At 41.7% G+C, this 20,666-nt stretch overlaps 2 protein-coding genes across 4 annotated transcripts in view; one reads left to right on the top strand and one right to left on the bottom strand.

The window, feature by feature from the left end:
* ME3 (malic enzyme 3) overlaps window positions 1-20,666 on the top strand; it is a 231,188-nt gene that overhangs the window by 85,796 nt on the left and 124,726 nt on the right. For all 3 annotated transcript variants that reach the window (XM_054526171.2, XM_024254749.3, XM_024254750.3), the window contains one exon: window positions 18,411-18,544. In XM_054526171.2, coding sequence (XP_054382146.1) covers window positions 18,411-18,544 — 134 coding nt within the window. The remainder of the gene's footprint in view (window positions 1-18,410; window positions 18,545-20,666) is intronic.
* The window catches only part of LOC100444151 (protein tyrosine phosphatase type IVA 1-like), a 145,683-nt gene continuing 136,313 nt past the window's right edge, over window positions 11,297-20,666 (bottom strand). Inside the window, exon 2 of the mRNA XM_054526172.2 lies at window positions 11,297-11,482. The gene's annotated coding sequence lies outside the window, so the exon portion shown is untranslated. The remainder of the gene's footprint in view (window positions 11,483-20,666) is intronic.

Genomic DNA, 20,666 nt, shown 5'->3' with positions numbered 1-20,666 from the left:
TGTTCCCTTGTTTGGTCGGGACGGACAAAATCCTAAAGTCACCAAGTATTTCAGGAGCAGATATGGAATTTCTCTTGAAGAGAAATGGAATCTCTTCCACGCTGGTTCTTATCCAACAACTTCGCAAAAACTAATCTTTCAATAGCAAAACAACTGAAATAGCCATTATTCTCACATGTTTTTGTATGGCATTTACTAGCCACACACCCTTGACATGTCATTGACCCATCTAAGCCTCAATATTTCCTCCTATAAATGGGGATAATAAAACCAGCCTGTATAGGATCAAATGACGTAAGCCATATGAGAGCATTTTAGAAACAACGAAGCAGTAAAAATATGCAAGATATTATTTATCATTGGCAAAGATATTGGGCAAGGCATATAGACACTTGTGTAATGAATTTTATTTTTATAAAGCACTTGAGTTAATAACATAGAATATAAAAATGAGCTCCTCTTTTAAAAAGTTATGATTCCTTTCACTTCCCCTGGAATGGGAAATTCTTCATTTTGGTTAATATGCTGCAGAAGGCATCAACTTAATACCAACACTGTGCCAAGTGAGGTTTTAGAAGCTGTGTGAGGAAAGTAGTGGCAGCCCTAGCATCTAGCAAGGCACTCAGAACAGAAGAGGCCCCCGACATTTGTTGAATGAACCAGTGAATGAATAAACAGGCTGCAGAACTTCCACTCTTCCAGAGAGGAAGACAGTGTTTAGGAAAGCAGCCTGAACCTCCAGAAATCCAAGGTTGGGGTCGGCAGTCTTCTCATTCTCATTCAGCAGAGTGCTGTGAGGACCCTAGCAGGTGTGTGCATGTGACTCCAAGGCCCTCCTCAGCTTTGCTTTTCTGATCCCCTATCTGTGCAGTCTCTTTGGCAATGACCTGGATCAAAATGGACTCAGTGCTGTCTGAGTAACCTTGTTTCTCTAAATGATATTGGGTCATTTGCTTGTGTCCTAAAGCACAGTTGTGTCCATTGAAGGTGAAAATGGGCTTTAGAATGGGAACAGGGGAGGGGGAAATCCTGCCCAAAGAGTGATGAGATAAGAAGCTTTCCATCCTGCTTCTACCACAACAGGAATCCAGGGGACTTGGCTGATTATTTGAAAGGAAAGATGGCAGAATTGGGTTTGGAGCATAATGAGCTTAACATTCAGGTAAAGAAAAGATGCAGCCTAGCAGTTTCCAAATTTGAATAGAATCAGAGCCAGCTAAGGGAATTTAAAAATACATAGGTTCTCTGATTCCCCAGCATAACTACCAGTTTCTGGGGATGCTTTCAAGTGCTTCTGATGGTTTATCTGCCAGGCTGGGACCTTTGGTCTACCAGGAAGAAGCAAATGTGAGCCCTGAATGAAGAAGCACACAGCAAGAAATGTGGCTGAGGAGGACTTCAGGCTGGGCCCACATTGAGGGGCACCCAACGGTGCTGCAGCAAACCAGAGAGGAGAGAAGGGGCTCTTACCAGTGTCTCCAGGAAGGGCACATAAAGGAAGGAAATGGGACCAACAAGTAAGTCAGTATTGCAGGGGACAGTGCAAGAGCTGATCTGCCCTGAGCTTGCTCAGGCAGGCAGCACATGGAAGGAGTGGTTCTCCTGAGCCCCACTCTGAGATTTCAGCTGCAGAAGGCCCCAGGAGGGAAGGGTGAATAGAAGCAGAACGGACAGGAGAGGCTGGGTGCTGGGGATGGACACTGTTCCTCTCTCCACCTTGACCTCCTCTCGCCTCCAAAGGTTTGAAGTGCACTGAGGTGGAGGGGAGGCAGCAGTGCCTGTTAATATCATTAAGATCTGTGTGGCAACTTCTCTTGGCCTCCTCTCTTTAGTTACCTCCTGTCAGCTCCTCCAAACAGCCTTGGTTATCCACCTCCCCCATCCACTTTCCTCTAAGCTTCTCACAGAGAATTAATCATGTCCTCTCCTTTATTTTTAAGGAACAAATAATGATGTTAGCTACCTACCACTCACTGAGTACTTAGTGCTGGAGACTTGGCATATCTTATTACATATAAGCCTCATAAATCAGCATTTGAGGCAGGTATTATTATTCCAGCTTTGTCAATGAGCAAAATTCTGTTCAAGAGTTGATACGCCCAACATCACAAAGCTAGAAGTTGCAGACTTTCAGACCCAGAACTGCCTGATTCCAAAGCCCAGCTCTTATTCATAATTTCACATTCCACTTTATCAACCACTAAGGGCCCCCTGCACCAACTTTCTTGATAAAGTGGGACTCACAGACTTTTATTCATTTGTTCATTTATTTAACACATGCTATGAAGTACCTATGTACTAGCATTGTATTGGGGTTGCAAAAATGAATAAGACCAAGTCATGGCCCTGTCTTCGGGGAGAACAGACTCACGAATAGATAGTTGCAAGGCAGTATGTTGAAGCCTGGTAGAGGCGTGCATGAAGCTCTGAGGGAGCGTGAGTCACTGCACCCAACCTGGGGGGGAGCACATGATCCACTTCATCTCTGTCTCCTCTAAAAGGCAACCAAGGCCTCTCAGAAATGATTGCCAACGTCCCAAGTTTATTCTTGCCTCAGAGAAAGGGGTCAATGACACTACATTAGTTATTCCTATCATTGTTAATAACTTTAATTTTATATTCCAAATCACTTCCTTGCACATTATCTTTGCCGAATCACCTACATCTCTGTGAAGCAGATGAGGTACATATTATTCCCGTTTCCCAAACAGGTAAAACCAAGGTCTAGAGAAATAACTCCCTTTTGTAATGTGACAAGAGGGTAAGAACATTAGCTAAAGTGGACCCTCTACATCTTTGCCACATTTATCCTAGTAACTTGGAACCAGAAGCTTACCTGGGGTGGAGGTGACAGCAAGCATGGGGAGTTCACCCTGGAGCACATTTCCCAAAGGGTTTTATCTCCAACGGCTGTTTAATGCATTGGCACAAGAGTTGTTAGAAGCACGTTTTTAAAATGTTAGAAGAAGCTGTATGAAGACCTTGAGATATGTTTCAAGGGCAGAGAGTGATGCCTTTTTTACTATGACTGCTTCCCATACACTGAAAGCAGGCCGTGTCCATACCCACACCTTGCTGCATCTGAGAACAAGTTGGCCCCTGCCCAGGCTGGACAACCTGTCAGGGTTGCATGCTGCCAGTGTTCACAGAAAATAGAGTGAACATCCTTGGAACTTGCAGATACCTTCACATGGAAGGCTTTTTAAAGTGGTACCTCCTTTGAAACTCAGAAGCTTATAAAGAAAACTTCTTCAGCAGCTGTTTTACAGAGTTTTTTGACTTTAAAAACTTTCCCGCCCCTTCCTTTTAAGAGCGACTATGAGAAAGTTGACGTACTGAGTCTTCTCTCAGATTACAGGAGCAAGCCTCCACATGGGAAGCCTAGCAGTTGTCTGGACTGCTGTGACTTATGACTCTTCTGTAGTCATATGTCACATAGGAACTCTGCCAGAAAAGGAGTTCTGACTGGCTTCAGGCCAGTGCCCCTCTGGGACAAAGCTTCCAGAGGAAGGAGCAGGCAGCAATCTGCTGATCTGCAACCTCCACTGGTGATACCCAGGTGAACAGGTCTTGGAGTAGATCTCCAGCAAACTGCAGTAGACCTGCAGAAGAGGGGCCTGAGTGTTAGAAGAAAAATAAACAAACAGAAAGCAAAGACAACAACAACATCAACAAAAAAGACCCCCCCCGCCTCCTGCCAACAAATACCCCATCCAGAGGTTATCAGCCTCAAAGATCAAAGGTAGATAAATCCATGAATGAGGAAAAACCAGTGCAAAAAGTTGAAAATTCCAAATACCAAAATGCCTCTTCTCCTCCAAATGATCTCAACACATCTCCAGCAAGGGCACAAAACTGGATGAAGAATGAGATTGAAAAATTGACAGAAGTAGGCTTCAGAAGGTAGGTAATAACAAACTCCTCTGAGCTAAAGGTGCATGTTCTAACCCAAAGGAAGGAAGCTAAGAACCTTGATAAAATGTTCCAGGACCTGCTAACTAGAATAACCAGTTTAGAGAGGAATATAAATGACTTCAATAAAATACTGGCAAACTGAATCCAGCAGCACATCAAAAAGCTTATCCACCACAATCAAGTCAGCTTCATCCCTGGGATGCAAGGCTGGTTCAACATACATAAATCAATAAATGTAATATATCACATAAACAGAACCAATGACAATAACCACATGATTATCTCAATAGATGCAGAAAAGGCCTTCAATAAAATTCAACATCCTTTTATGTTAAAAGCTCTCAATAAACTAGGTGTTGATGGAACATATCTCAAAATAATAAGAGCTATTTATGACAAACCCATAGCCAATATCATACCGAATGGGCAAAAGCTGGAAGCATTCCCTTTGAAAACCGACACAAGACAAGGATGCTCTCTCTCTCCACTCCTATTCAACATAGTATTGGAAGTTCTGGCCAGGGCAATCAGACAAGAGAAAGAAATAAATTGTATTCAGATAGGAAGAGAGGAAGTCAAATTGTCTCTGTTTGCAGATGACATGATTCTATATTTAGAAAACTCCAGTATGTCAGACCAAAAATTCCTTAAGCTGATAAGCAACTTCAGCAAAGTCTCAGGATACAAAATCAATGTGCAAAAATCACAAGCATTCATATACACACCCCCCAAAAAAAGACTAAAATGTAAAACCCAAAACTATAAAAACCCTAGAAGAAAACCTAGGCAATACCATTCAGGACATAGGCATGGGCAAAGACTTTATGACTAAAACACCAAAAGCAATTGCAACAAAAGTCAAAATTGACAAATGGGATCTAATTAAACTAAAGAGCTTCTGGACAGTGAAAGAAACTATCATCAGAGTGAACAGGCAACCTGAAACTATCATCAGAGTGATCAGAATGGGAGGAAATTTTTGCAATTTACTCATCTGACAAAGGTTTAATATCCAGAATCTACAAGGAACTTAAACAAAATTACAAGAGAAAAACTGCCAACCCCATCAAAAAGTGGGCAAAGGATATGAACAGACACTTCTCAAAAAAAGACATTTATGTGGCCAACAAACATATGAGAAAAAGCTAAATATCACTGATCATTAGAGAAATACAAATCAAAACCACAATGAGATATCATCTCATGCCAGTCAGAATGGCAATTATTAAAATGTCAGGAAACAATAGATGCTGGTGAGGCTGTGGAGAAATAGGAACACTTTTACACTGTTGGTGGGATTGCAAATTAGTTCAACCATTGTGGAAGGCAGTGTGGCAATTCCTCAAGATCTAGTACCAGAAATACCATTTGATCCAGCAATCCCATTACTGGGTATATACCCAAAGGAATATAAATCATTCTACTATAAAGACACATGCACATATATGTTTACTGCAGCACCATTTACAATAGCAAAGGCATGGAACCAACCCAAATGCTCATCAGTGATAGACTGGATAAAGAAAATGTGGTAGATATATATGATGGAATACTATGCAGCTATAAAAAATGAGATCACATCCTTTGCAGAGACATGGATGAAGCTGGAAGCCATGATCCTCAGCAAACTAACACAGGAACAGTAAGCCAAACACTGCATGTTCTCACTCATAAGTGGGAGTTGAACAACAGACACATGGACACAGGGAGGGGAACAACATACACCGGGGCCTGTTGGGTGGTGGAAGGCAAGGGGAGGGAGAGCATTAGGAAAAATACCTAATGCATCCAGGGCTTGAAGCCTAGATGATGGGTTGATAGGTGCAGGAAACCACCATGGCACATGTATACCTATGTAACTAACCTGCACACTCTGCACATGTATCCCAGAGGTTTAAAAAAAAAAAAAATTCCCTTTAGTTATTTTGTCCAGGGCTGCCCGCAAATAAGAGCCTTCATACACCAGGTTGTAGACTATTTCATAGCTTTACTGGATGCAGCAAAGCCCAACAAAACCCAGCTGTGAGATGTACTAGTTGTTTCCAGTGTATACCCACAAGGGCTTCTGGGAAGAAAGATTCATTCTTTGTTCCACCTGTTATAGGAATTCCTGCTCCTTGGATTTTATTTGCTTCTATTTTACATTCAGTCATTTTGTTTTAAGTTGTCTCCTCATCCTTGACTTTTTAAATAACTCACTGTGAAAGTTGTGCTGCCTCTTCTGAAGTGTCCCCTTAGCCTCACATCGTTAAACTTCCCTTCCCTGGAGGAGCTGGGCTGGCCAGAATGAGGATCCCAAGCTCTTCTGAATGCCTCTCCTGCCTGCTGCGTCCCAGGTGTGGCCACAGGCCCTTAGGGCTCTTCCCTGCCAAGCTCCCGCCCTTCCCTTGCATTACGTTCATCTCTAACTCCTATTTACCCTGCCCTCCCCAGCTTACTCCACAAAATAAACCATCACTCTGCATCAAGGTAGATCAGGGTGTCTCCACCAAGTGGCCAGAGCCGGACCCAAAGTCAGGGTTCTGAGTCCGCAGTTCCCATGCTTTCCATTAGGCCAGGCTGGGAGTGATCCCCAGTGTGGGAAATGTCCACACTGTCCAATACAGTATGTGACTCTTTATATTTAAATTAATTAAAATTAAAGGAAATACAAAATTCAATTTCTCAGTTGTACTGGCCACATTTCAAGTGCTCAATAGCCACAGTGTGGTGGTAAGTGGCTACCACATGGGACAGCGCAGATACAGAACCTTTTCCTCATTGCAGCACTGAGCAGACTAATGTTCCTGTTCTAGTGAGGGCAGGCTGCCACAAACTAGTTATAGGAATGGCTCACTTAGAGCCTATAGAGAACTGGAATCTTCTATATCTTTCCACTGCTGGTTCCTCAGGATCTAAAATAGGACCAAGCACAGAAGACACTTAATACTTTTTTGTTGAAGAAATGAATGAATCCATCCATCTATTTATTTACTGAATACTTATCCCGTATCAGCTACTGTGTGAGGCAGAAGGAACGTGCAGTTCATTGAGACAGAGTCCCTGACCTCAAAAAACTTATTGTCTTGCAGGGAAAAGAGTCAAGAAGGGACTATGAAGTGCAATTGCCAAATTGCTTATAACCCTTAACCTGAAAAGATTTAAAACTGCAATAGGCACAGCCTTTTAAAAACTTTTTAAAACCCCATCTTTGAATTCACAGAAATTTTAACATTCTCCTTTGACAAATGACCCACTAAGGGCAGCAGAGTCAGAGAAGTCAAGTAATTTCTCCAGGATCACACAGCCAGGGGAGGAACTGAATGTAGAACTTTTGTTGTCCAGTTCCCTTCCCACTCCGCCATGCTGGCTGTGTGAGCACAGCACCTCCATGTACTGGCTGAATCCCATGGAAGGAAAATTGAATTGTATCTCCCAACCAGAACAAGAACTTCTGTGTATGTCACACATGGAAGGTTGCAGGCAGTGCGGCCCATGGCACCAGAGCCCAATCTTTGAGATTTAGGCTGGTTTAGAGTTGGTTCTGGGCAGTAATTAGCAGCGTATCCTCCACTCCCCTCTTAGGAATTGATGATGTGTTTCTGGATCTGTAATGTTGCACCTGATCACAGAAATATGTCTGGGAGGAAGGCCATTCTCAGGTCTGTGTCTGCGGAGACTTCCCGATGCTGTGTTTCTGAGATCCCCATATATCCATCTCAGGAGTGTGCTTAGGGGCTCTCATAAAGCTGGGGTTCCATGCAGGGAACAGCAGCCTCAGTAATCCCATTTCCTGTCTCCAACCAGAATCCCCATCACCCTAACTCATAAAAATCCCAAACGAACAGAGTGAAGAAGGAATATGCACAAGGAGGAAGAAATGCCTCCTGGTCCCCTAACAGCTCATCAGCTTAAACTGTACAATCGCAGAGCTAATTGCCCACAGCTCTATCCCAGCTATGCTACCCTCTATGCTGCCATGGTTGATTGATGGAGGAAGCTGGTTATAGCATAAGCAGTCAGCTCAGAGCATGATGTAATGATGTATGGAACAAAAAACCTTTACTCTTACACGGTGTCTGCTAATCCTTCCTTCCAGTAATGATGCTGGTAAAAGGAAACATGGCTGTGTGTGTGCCGTGGGCCAAGTGCATGAACTCAGAAGTGCAGCCACACCTGTTTGCAGGTGGGCTGACTGACCTGAGGCAAATACAGAAGAATGCTCAACAGTAGCTGAAATCTAAGATACCTGGCTCTATAGGTAAAAATAATCACATCCCTAATCAAAACAACTCAACTCAGTCAACAACTTTTAAAATCTTTCAAGTCTTGAAGCTGTTGATTAGCTCGGAGGAAAGACTCAGAAATTTGGAAATATTTAGGCTTGGGTTCTACTCCTGGTTTTCCCACCAGCTTGCTGTGTGACCTTGGGCAGGTTACTTACCCCTTCTAACCTCAGTTTCCTAGTCCACAAAGTGGGGATAATAATCATCATACCTTCCTGCCAGAGTCAGAGGATAAGAGGACACGATGAGTGTAAAGTATCTGTCTCAGTGTCTGACCCAACCTAGTGGGTGTCCAATAAAAGGTCATCATTGTTATTATGGATGATGATATTATGTGCAACAACCTTGCATTAGCTTCTTCAAAGTATCTACCTCCCCACCACCCTGAGTTTATTATCTAGTAGTTACAACTCAAGAAATCAAATAGGAGACACATTGCATGTGCTAAACTGTGTGACACCGACTCTGAGAGAAGGGGGAGAGCTGTGTGGAATGGTGGAGGCAGGGAAGCCTCCTGGAGGTTGCAGGTAGTTGACTGTGGATTGGAAGCAGGGGAGGAGGAAGGGGTCAGAGAATGGGGAAAGGGGTGCTGGTGTGAGTCAAAGCGCAACAGCCAGAATGCATGAGTGGGAAGAACACATAGGGCCGCAAAGGCCGACATTGTGGCTGAGCCCATGGACAAGCAGTTACGTTGTGATGTGGTGATGTCACTTCAGCCACTGTCTTGCAGCCCCTTCTGCCAGACTAGCTCCGGACCGTCCTTCAAGGCTCCCCTCTAGCATCTGCTCATGAGCTCTCTTATGCCACCCTGCCCCGTGAACACAATACTAATAGTAATAAGGAGAACAGCTGGTGTTCACTGAGCCCTTCCTATGTGCCAATTTCTGTGCTAAGCATGTTACCTGCATTATTTCATTTAATCCCACAACACATGAAATGGGCAGCACTTCATTTAATAAGTGGGAGAAGCAGCTTGCCCAAGGCAGAGGCCCAGGATTGCTATTGTATGTTAACTCACATGTCTCCTCTGGTAGACGCTTGAGGACAGTGACCAGGACCTGTTCTGTTCAACAATCCCCAGTGCCTAACATGGCAGTCCTGGCCCAAGGTAGGAACTCATGGATGTTTGTTGAATGAATGAGAAGAGATTGTCAGGTACACAGTAGGGCTCTGGGTCTAGAGGCACTAGGCAGATCACAAAGCAGTACTGGGAGACTGACCCCTGGACAAACTCAGACCTAAGGACATTGGGAAGCCCGGGCCTCTGAACAGCAGGAGGCTGGGACAGAAGCACCATCTAAGGGGCTTGCTGCCTTTGCGCCCTGCCATTTGATGGTGGGAGCTATTGAAATATCCTCCCTCTGATGCCGCTAAATTTCATCCTGGTAACTTGGGCAGGGCTGAGCCCATCGGTAGACAGAGTTCAGTAGCTGAACCAGAGGTGATCATTCAGGAAAGCTGATGAAATAGGTAAAGTCGGGAGTGATAGTTAAAAGATTTAAAATGGTTCAGCATAAGCACTGACCAGTCGAAATGGTCCCAGGTCTTTAGTGCTAGGGAAGGGTCTTGAGGCCTCCTACTATTCCAGACATTAACCCATTGGTTGTTAGATCTTGAGGAGATCCAAAGGTTGCCTGGGAGAATCTAGAGCAGGTGGGGACTACACCTGACTTGGAGAGGTCAGAGCAGTGGCCCTGTAACAGATGAGACATTTAAAACTAGTAACAATAGTCAGGTCCCTACCAGCATGTCCTCGCTGAATTCCACAAGGGTATGAGGTTAAAATATGACTGTGAGAATCAGCCATTTTTCAAAAGCTGCCTGTCTTATATTGAGAGTTATGTTAAAACCAGATAATATCATCTGTAACTCTATTTACTAGACACACGGAAACTTTAACTTCTCAATGTGGTAAGAATGAATAAGGGCCCCACCATCAACTCCTCCGACTTGTACATGTTGTACAGTCCCTACTCTTACCTTCGGACCCCTCATATACCCTACGACTTTTTTACATATACAGAATAAGCATCTGAGTGACGATTAGCAAAGTTTAGTTCTTTTGTAGAGAAATATAAGTTCTCACACTTCCCCCTTAAGCCCTAGTGAACTGTCTTGTGCCTGTCCTATGTTGGAGGCCGTGGTGAAAATACAGTGCCTTCATTTCTGCTTTGCAGACTTGTAAATCTAAGGTTGCCTTAATATTAGCTTCAAGATGAAAAATAGCTTCAAGAAGTATTATTTTGTAATCCCTGAAATTACCAGTTGCTAAACAGTCATCCCTTTTCCTCAAATACAAAAGAAGTTGGCGGCAGTCAGCCAAGAAAAACATTTCTCCTTGTAGAGAGAAGTGGGCTGTTGTTAAAAGCCACAGTGATCATTAACAAAGATGATGTCATAATTAGATACCTGGGCCTCCTTAGGGTGCTCTGAGCCAAGGAAAGGTGATCACAGTCTTTACCGAGGCAGTGAACAGTTGCCTGCCTAAAGGCATTTGGTGAAAATGCCCAGTCTCTGGCACTCTTTTATGATAAGTTGTCCTTGTTACTTTGTAAAAATACAAAAGAAGCCCAGTATTCAAAGTTTTAAAGATCCCAAATTACAAAATAAAGAGGAAATAGGGAGTAGCCAAGGAGTCTAACTTTCATTCACTCTTTTTCTCTCTCTTTCTTTCTTTCTTTTTTTTTTTTTTTTTGGACAGAGTTTCACTCTTGTTGCCCAGGCTGGAGTGCAATGGCATGATCTTGGCTCACTGCAACCTCTGCCTTCCAGTTTCATGCGATTCTCCTGCCTCAGCCTCTCGAGTAGCTGGGATTACAGGCATGCACCACCACACCTGACTAATTTTGTATTTTTAGTAGAGATGGGGTTTCTCCATGTTGGTCAGGCTGGTCTTGAACTCCCGACCTCAGGTGATCCTCCCGCCTCAGCCTCCCAAAGTGCTGGGATTACAGGCATGAGCCATCGCGCCTGGCCACTCTCTTTTTTTATCCACTCCTTTCTCACAACTCCCCTGACACCCCACCACATTTTCTGAGGTCCGTCTCACCAACTTCCTGGGAGGATGTGTACTATAGTAGCAAGAATACAAATGGTTTTATCACTTACCTCTAGTCAAAGAAAATCATCAGGAAAAAAAATTATCACACCAAATATACTTATTTATTATAAAATGCATCCTGGTGTAAGAAGCAATAGAGTATGAAGTAATAGCCGTGGAACTTCAGGAGCATTATGTAACCTCTCTTGCTTAGCCTTCTCATCTGTAAAGGGAAGGTTGTAAAATCTTCCTCACAATGTGGCTGTAAGGAAAGTATAGAATAAGATTAGATATCCATTAAAGTCTCTTCTTTAGAACTGATGATAGCAACACCTCTAAGGTGAGGATAATCAATATATGGGTTTGGATCTCCCTATGGTTAGTAATTCCCTATCAAAAGGCTTGTAATAATTTTGGATGAAATCATTTTGAGGTGGCAGAGGAATGAAGGGAGCTCTGCTGCTCCCTACCTTTGTGAGTTTCCTTTCCCTAAGGAAATCTGGGGGAAGCTGCCTGTCAACAGCATAATCGAGGTCTCGTTTATCACCTGCACAGTTTTCTTCACTTTTTGGAGGAAACTTGCATTATTTGGGAGTCAGTATAGATAAAAGACTTAACCAGAGTTGCCCCAGCTATGATCAGCCTTAAATTCAACAGGGGTCACATTAGCAGGCCGGCACAATCCCCCCATGGGGATTCTGGCCCCTTCCTTCTTGATGTCTGCCGCCCACAGAGCCACTCAGGGGATCACTATTGTCATTGTTGCTAGGGCCTCCCATGAGAAAGCTGAGTGTGTCCAGGAGCTCCAGTGCCAGGGCAGCCCTCACTCCAGCAGGTCCACCCTGGGTTCTACACAGAAAAACTCTCTGTTTTTCACCATGTGTTGCACCTTCTCATCTTGGGATAAAGGTGGGGCAGCATGTGTCCCATTCTCACAGTGTCTCTTATGAGAAGAGTTCCTGCAACTTCTTCCAGCAAACATTGTCTCTACAGGGCTTGACTGTGACCAGGTCAGAGATTTCATGACATCTTATTCCCCATCTCTCTCCCCAGCATTCAAACTAGAAAATGCTGGTCTGTGAAAGACACTGCCAAGAGAATGAAAAGAGAAGCCACAGACTAGGAAAAATATTTACATGATACATGTCCAGTAAAAGGCTTATATTCAAAACATGCAAAGAAGTATTAAAAAAATTTTTTAAATATAATTTACATACCATACAATTCACCCATTTACAGTTGTATAATTCAACAGTTTGGGATATATTACCTTAGTAGTTTTGTAAGCTGTGGTAAAATATATACAACATAAAATTAGCCATTTGACAATTTTAATTGTACAATTAAGTGGCACTAAGTACATTCACAATGTTGTACAACAGTCACCATTATTCATTTTTAAAACTTTTTCTCACTCCAAACAGAAACACTGTAATCAATCATCAATAGCCATCACTTTCCTTCCTTCAAGTCCATGATAACTTCAAAGCTACTTTCTGTCTTTATGAATTTTCCTGTTCCAGACATTTCATATAAGTAGAATCACACAATATTTGTCCTTTTGTGTCTGGCTTATTTTGCTTAGCATCATGTTTTCAAGGTTCATCCATGAAGTAGTACAGAGCAGAACTTCATTCCTTTTTATAGCTGAATAAATTTTCATTGCAGGTATATACATTTTGTTCATCCATTCATATGTTGATGAACACCTGGTTATTTCCACATTTTGGCTATGATAAATAATGCTGCAATGAACATTGACATATAATTATTTGTTGAAGTCCCTGCTTTCAATTCCTTTGGGTATATACCTAGGAGCAGAATTGCTGGGTCATATGGTAATTCTATGTTCAGCTTTTTGAGGACCACTACGCTTTCCATACAGGCTGTAATATTTTACATTCTCACCAGCAATGTACCAGTTAGAGTTTTCATTTCTCCACATGTTCATCAACACTTGCTTCCTTGTGTGTGTGTGTGTATGTGTGTGTGTGTGTATGTGTATGTGTGTGTTTTAATTTCAGCCATTCTAGTGGATGTAAAGTGGTACAGTGTATCATATTGTGGCTTTGATTTGCATTTCTCTACTGACTAATAATGTTCAGTGTCTTTCCATGTACTATTGGCCATTGGTTTATCTTCTTTAGAGAAATGTCCATTCAAGTCCTTTGCCTCTTTTTAAATTGGGTCATATTTCTTTTTATTGTGCTGTAGTAGTCCTTTGTATATTCTGGATATTAAACCAATATCAGATATGTGATTTTCAAGTATTTTATTCCATTCTACAGATTGTCTTTTCACATCCTTGATAGTATCCTTTGATGCACAGACTTTTTTTATTTTGATGAAGTCCAATTTACCTAATTTTTCTTTTGTTGCTAGCCCTTTTGGTGTCACATCTAAGAATCTATTGCTAAATCCAAGATCAGAAAGATTTACCCGTTTTCTTCTGTTTTATGGTTTTGGATCTTATATTTAGGTTGTTCATCCATTTTGAGTTAATGTTTGTGTATAATGTGAGTTAGGGGTCCAATTTTATTCTTTGCATGTAGAAATTTAGTTGTCCCCATACCATTTCTTGAAGAGACTATTCTTTCCCCCATTGGATGGACTCGGAATCCTTGTCAAAAATCAATTTGCCATAGATGTATGAGTTTATTTATGAACTCTTTATTCTGTTCCATTTACCTATATGTCTATTCTTATGCCAGTCCCACAGAGTTGTTTTTTTTTCTGTAGCTTTGTAGTAAGTTTCAAAGTCCCTCTTTTAAAAAAAAGATTTTGGCTGTTCGGGGTCCTTTGCTAGTCCATGTGAATTTGAAAATTGGCTTTTCTATTTCTGCAAAAGAAAGGCCATTAAAATTTTGATAGTGATTGCATTACAACTGTAGATCAGAGAACACTCAAAATTTAACAATAATGAAAGAAACAAACCTTAAATGGGAAAAATATTTGAACTGATACTTTACCAAAGAAGATATACAGATAGAAAATAAACATATGAAATACCTAGGAATACAGCTAACCAAGGAAAAGCAAGATCTCTACAAGGAGAACTACAAAACCCTGCTGAAAGAAATCAGAGACAATACAAGTAAATGGAAAAACATTCCATGCTAATGGATTGGAAGAATCAATATTGTAAAAATGGCCATACTGCCCAAAGCAGTGTACAAATTCAATGCTATTCCTATTAAGCTGCCAAGGTCATTCTTCACAGAACTAGAAAAGCTATTCTAAAATCTATGTGGAAGCAAAAAAGAGTCCAACTAGCCAAGCAATCCTAAGCTAAAACAACAAAGTTGGAAGCATCATACTACCTGACTTCAAACTATACTATAAAGCCACAGTAACCAAAACAGCATGGTACTGGTACAAAAACAGACTTGTAGACCAATGGAACAGAATAGAAAACTCAGAAATAAAGCCACACACCTATAACCATCTGATCATCAACAAGGCTGACAAAGACAAGTAATGGGGAAAGGGATCCCTATTCAATAAATGGTGCTGGGATAACTGGCTAGCCATATGCAAAAGATTAAAACTGGACCTCTTCCTTTTACCATATATAAAAATTAACGCAGTGCATCAAGATTTAAATATAAGACATCAAACTATAAAAAAATCCTCAAAGACAACATAAGAAATACTCTTTTCAACATCAACTTTGGCGAAGAATGTTTGACTAAGTCCCCAAAAGCAATAGCAAAAAAAATACAAGAAGACATATAAGTGTCCAACAAACATGAAACAATGCTCAACATCACTGATTATCAGAGAAATGCAAATTAAAATCACAATGAGATACCATCTCACACCAGTCAGAATGGCTATTATCAAAAAGTCAATAAACAACAGATACTGGCGAGGCTGATGAGAAAAGAGAATGCTTATACACTGTAAATGTAAATGTAATGTAAATTAGTCCAGCCACTATGGAAAGCAGCCCAGAGAGTTCTCAAAGTTAAAACAGAGCTACCATTGGACCCAGCAATCCCATTACTGAGTATATACCGAAAGGAAAATAAATCATTCTACCAAAAAGACACATGCACTTGTATGTTCATCACTGTGCTATTCACAATAGCAAAAACATGGGATCAACTCAGGTGCCCATCAACGATAGAGTGGATAAAGAAAATGTGCTACATATATACCATGGAATACTATGCAGACTTAAAAAATATTGAAGTCATGTTTTTTGCAGCAACACGAATGCAATTGGAGGCCATAATCCTTAGTGAATTAATGCAGGAACAGAAATCCAGATACCACATTATCACTTATAAGTGGGAGCTAAATATTGAGCACACATGGACTTAAACATGGGAACAATAGACACTGCAGACTACTAGATGGGGGAGGAAGGAGGATACTGGAGGTTGAAAACATACATATCAGGTACTATGCACACTACCTGGGTAATGGGATCTCTGCCCTAAACCTCAGCATCATACAATATTCCCGTGTAACAAACCTGCGCATGTACCCCTGTACATTCACTTCTAGCAGGGATGCAAAACGGTACAGCCACTTTAGAAAAGTTTGGCAGCTTCTTACAAAGCTAAGCATAGTTTTACCATATGATCCAGCAGTTGCACTCCAACATATTTATCCAACTGATTTAAAAACTTATGTTCTTACAAAAACCTGCACAGGAATATTTACAGTAACTTTATTTATAATCATCAAAAGCTGGAAGCAACCAAGCTTTCTTCAATAAGTGGAAAAACAAACTATGGTATAAATGTACAGTGGAATGTTATTCAATGATAAATATACATGAATGAACTCTAGGTGCATATTTCCAAGTAAAAGAAGCCAGTCTGAAAAAGCTACATACTTTATGGTTCCAATTGTATGACATTCTAGAAAAAATGAAAATGTAGAGTCAGTAAAGAAGGTCAGTGGTCGCCAGAGGTTTGGGGAAGGAAAGAGAGATGAACAAGTAAAGCCCATGGAATTTTTAGTGCAGTGAAACTATTTTGTATGATACTGTCATGGTACATGCATGACATGCATTTGTCAAAACCCATAGAACTTTACAGCATAAAGAATGAACCTTAATGTGTTCAGATTTTTAAAAAATTATTTAATAGGTTGGGGGATTCCAGGAAGGAATGCAGACTATGACAAGAGAATCTAATTGTATTACAGATGTATGTAACAATCTCAGTGAAGAGGGTAAAGGGAAAAAGTTTTGACTTAAGTAACTTTGGAAATGAGTGGAGTTTATTAGACTAAAGGCGAAAGGAACTGCACATAACCACTGTACTCTAATTTATAAAGTTGTTTCCCACAGTGGTACAGGTTAACCATTTTGAAACTGCTATATGTGTATACTGAAATTAAGCAATTAAGTACATAAATGGGAGATGGTCAAAGCCAAGCTTTTTATTGTTGGAGTGGGAATTCACAGTTTAGCAAGGTGATGGGGCTAAAATGATCCATGTGGTAATGAGTTCACATTGGAGACATTAGTATGAACTTATATTCAGCTTAATATAGGTTCAGATGGTTAAATATAGAAACATTTATAGATATGTGGTTATACTCCAGTTTTAATATACACATGTATATTTCCTTGCTCTGTCAACTGACAGGGACTAGAAATAAGCAAGGGACACAAGTAGTAAATAGTGCCCAAATCTTGCCTTCTAATACCATGCTCCGAAAAAGGAATTGGGGATCCTTGGAGAAATGGCTTAGTCTAGGACCACGGCTGGCAATGTACAAGATGAACCTGGAGCATCTTGTAGTGCCAGAAAGGAATTTCAAAACAAAAACAAAAACAAAAAAACAACCAACCCACTACTGCTACATTATGGGTAGTATGTCAAAGAAATCCAAGAGCCAACTGAAAACACTCCCAATGGCCAAGGCTAGGAGTAACTTTACAGTGGAGAAACCTGACAAGCATGACTTTTGGCCACTGATCAAGGTCCGTATCAACAGTGATAATCGCATTTATTATATGTACCCATGGTCTGATGTGATGAAAATGGCACTCTACTTCTGTGATCTTCCTTCCAAAAACCCATAACCAAAATCCAATCATGAGAAAAACATCAGACAAGTTCCAGTAGAGGAGTATGTGCAAAATACCTGACCAGGGCTTCTCCAAACTGTCAAGGCTGTCAAAAACAAGGGACATCTGGGAAACTGTCAAAGCCAAGAGGAGCCTAAGGAGACATGATGACTAAACTTAATACAGGATCCTGGATGGGTCCTGGAAATATAAATATACATGTATATACATATATATACGTATATATATATACTTATATATCTATACACATACACATATCATTATATACATATATTTATCTATCTATATATATGTTAGATAAAAACTTTTAAAAATCTGAATAAACTAAAGGCTTTAGTTAATAATAATGGATCATTACTGGTTCATTGACTCTAATGAATGTATAATACTAATGTCAAATGTTAATAATGAGGGACACTGGCTGAGGGGGTATATGGGAACTCTGTACTGTCTTCTCAGTTTTTCTGTAAATACTGTTTATATTAGTCCGTTTTCACACTGCTATAAAGATACTACCTGAGACTAGGTAATTTATAAACGAAAGAAGCTTAATTGACTCACAGTTCCACATGTCTGGGGAGGCCTCAGGAAACTTACAATCATGGTAGAAGGCGAAGCGGAAGCAGGCACATCTTACATGGCAGCAGGAGAGAGAGAAACGGGGGAAGCACCAGACACTTATCAAACAACCAGATCTCGTGAGAACTCACTCACTATCACAAGAATAGCATGGGGAAAACTGCCCCTGTGATCCAATCATGTCCCACCAGGTCCCTCCCTCAACACATGGGGACTATGGATTTGGATTACAATTCAAGATGAGATTTGGGTGGGGACACAGAGACAAACCATATCACTGTTCTAAAAAATAAAACATATATATATTTAAAAACAAGAAAAATGCTGATGATACAGATAGTTTCCCCATTTTTTCCAATGAGGAAGCTGAAGTTCAGAAGTGTCAAAGTAATTGGCACAAGATGACCCTCCTACTTTAACAGCAGAGGTGGGATTTGAGTTGAGGGCCCTTTCTACTGAGTCACACTGACTTTTACCTGTCTGTGGGTGGGACCCCTTCTGTTCCTTTGTCCCCTGAGTATGCACTTATATGTGGGTGTTTTTTTCTTGTTTTTCCCAGGGGATGGCCTTTACCCTTGAAGAAAGGCTGCAGCTTGGAATCCACGGCCTAATCCCGCCCTGCTTTCTGAGCCAGGACGTCCAGCTCCTCCGAATCATGAGATATTACGAGCGGCAGCAGAGTGACCTGGACAAGTCAGTACCTAGCGTCTGTTCTCTCTGTCCAGTCCTTGGGCTGAGCTGTCTGTTTCCTGTGTTTCACAGAGGGTTTTCTGGAAACTCTCCAGCTAAAAAAGGCTGAGAGCCCAAAGAGATCCCAGACTCAGCCCTACCTTCTAAAGGATTCATGGTCTCCCTGAGAGACAAGGCTTGTTATGACTGAGACACAGCTGACATGTCCTGGGGGAACTGGGAAGGGAAACTGCATTCCTACTAGTGGAATCTGGAAGGGCCTCTGGGAAGTGGTAGAAGCTGAGTCAGCATAAGAAGCACTGATAAGATTGCAGCAGACAGCAATGGGGTTCAGGGAGAACATTTCATTGAGAGGGACGAACTGGAGCAAAGAGGTAGAGACAGGCATGTTAAGGAAGTGGTACGTGGCTTGGGTTCCTGGAATTATGGGGACGTGGTGGGGGAGAGGGAAATGGACAGGGGACACCTTAGGATGGACCTAGGTGTCATTTGTTGGAGGCTATGGGCAACAGTTAATAACCCTGCCTCCTCTCTGAGTTCTCCTCCAATGGGGATTCAGACATAAAGAGCCAGTGGGGAATCACAGGGTCAACTTTATCAACTTTACTAAAGAAGGCAGTCACTTCCCAGGTTGAATGGCTATAAATGGGCACGGCTAGAATTTGAACACAGAGACTGGCTCCAGAGTCTATGCTTTTCATTTCTCTGCTATGCCACAGCTAAGATGCAGCAGAGACCAGTGGCTACAAGACCAGACGCTAGTACTAGACTGAGTTCAAATCTATATTCTACCTCTTAATAGCAAAAGTTACTTAGCCTCTATGGGTCTTTTCCCATTGGTAAAATGAGTACCATAGGGAAAACTCATAGGGTTGTTATGAGGATTAAATGCCTTAGTATTTGTGATGTGCTTAGAACAGTGCCTGGCACATAGTAGGCCGTATGTCAGTGTTTGTCAAGTAAATATGTCACCTTGTTATTGGCTCTAGCAGAAATGTAGGAAGAAGATAAGGAATCCCCGTCTTAGAACAAACAAACTATAGAACTTGGCCAGTTCTATCTATAGAACAAACTGGCCAAGACTTTGGGTCCCTGAGGGTGTGGCTGTCCCCCTAGGAGCAGAGCTTAGCAGCATGCCAGGGTCACCCTGCACTCATATTCCTCTGTTTCCCTCATACCATCCATTGCTTCTGAGTGGTGATAAGCACAGAAGCCCCTGCTCATACCTCCACCCCTACTCCCAAAGCTCTAAACTCGAAGGATGTTAGTCACGTTAACTCCAAGGCCATACTGTAGTCAGGCCAAATATCCTCTCCCTCTTTTTTATCTCAGTCTGATTGGGTCTAGCTAAGTCACTCTGAAGAGCAAGCCAGAAATTACACAATGAATTCAACTAACAGGATGAGACACACCCTAAGTTTGAACAATCTGAACCTTCTCCTTTTGTTAAATTTATAAAGAAGGAATCAAGTCCAAAGTGAAATCCTCTTTCCTACAGATATTAAGCTCTAAGAGTTAAATTCAAAAATCCTTCCCTCCCCAGTTATTTCCAGCTTGATGGGCCTCACTCATAGGCCTGGGGAAACATTCCAGGCTCAGGGACAGAAGAGTGTGCCCATTACTGGGAGCTCTAGCGGGCTTGCCCCTGATGCTGCTTGACCACCTTGACCTGCTTATTTCCAGGAGTCCCTCATTTTACAGGGTGCTTGGGGACACGCTGAGAAAACTCACCATCTTCTTTTGGGTAAGGGCAGTGGTGTGCTGGTAAATCTTTAATAACTGGTTATCTGTGTGGGGTGAGGGGTGGGGTAGGAAATTATGGAATCTGCCGGATTCCATAGTGTAAATACTTGTACGGTGGCTGATTTCAGGTTACCAGTTTGACATAACTGAATGTAGAATTGAGAAAAGATGTGCACAAATGGCTACTGGATAAGAGAATCCCACACTGGCAATGGGCTGAGATCCTGGCTCTTCCTGAGTATCAGTCCTCTCTTGCTAAAAACACCTTACAGAGCACAGTTTTTAGTTTTCCACCAAACGACTAGTTCCTTTGGTACAGAGGAAGAGGTTGAGACCCAAGAGGTCACACAAGACTTTCCCAAGTTCACACAGCTAATAAACA

Source organism: Pongo abelii, chromosome 9 (assembly GCF_028885655.2).
Source record: "Pongo abelii isolate AG06213 chromosome 9, NHGRI_mPonAbe1-v2.0_pri, whole genome shotgun sequence".
NCBI classification, from domain to species: domain Eukaryota; kingdom Metazoa; phylum Chordata; class Mammalia; order Primates; family Hominidae; genus Pongo; species Pongo abelii.
This window is presented reverse-complemented; position numbering and strand designations above follow the sequence as displayed.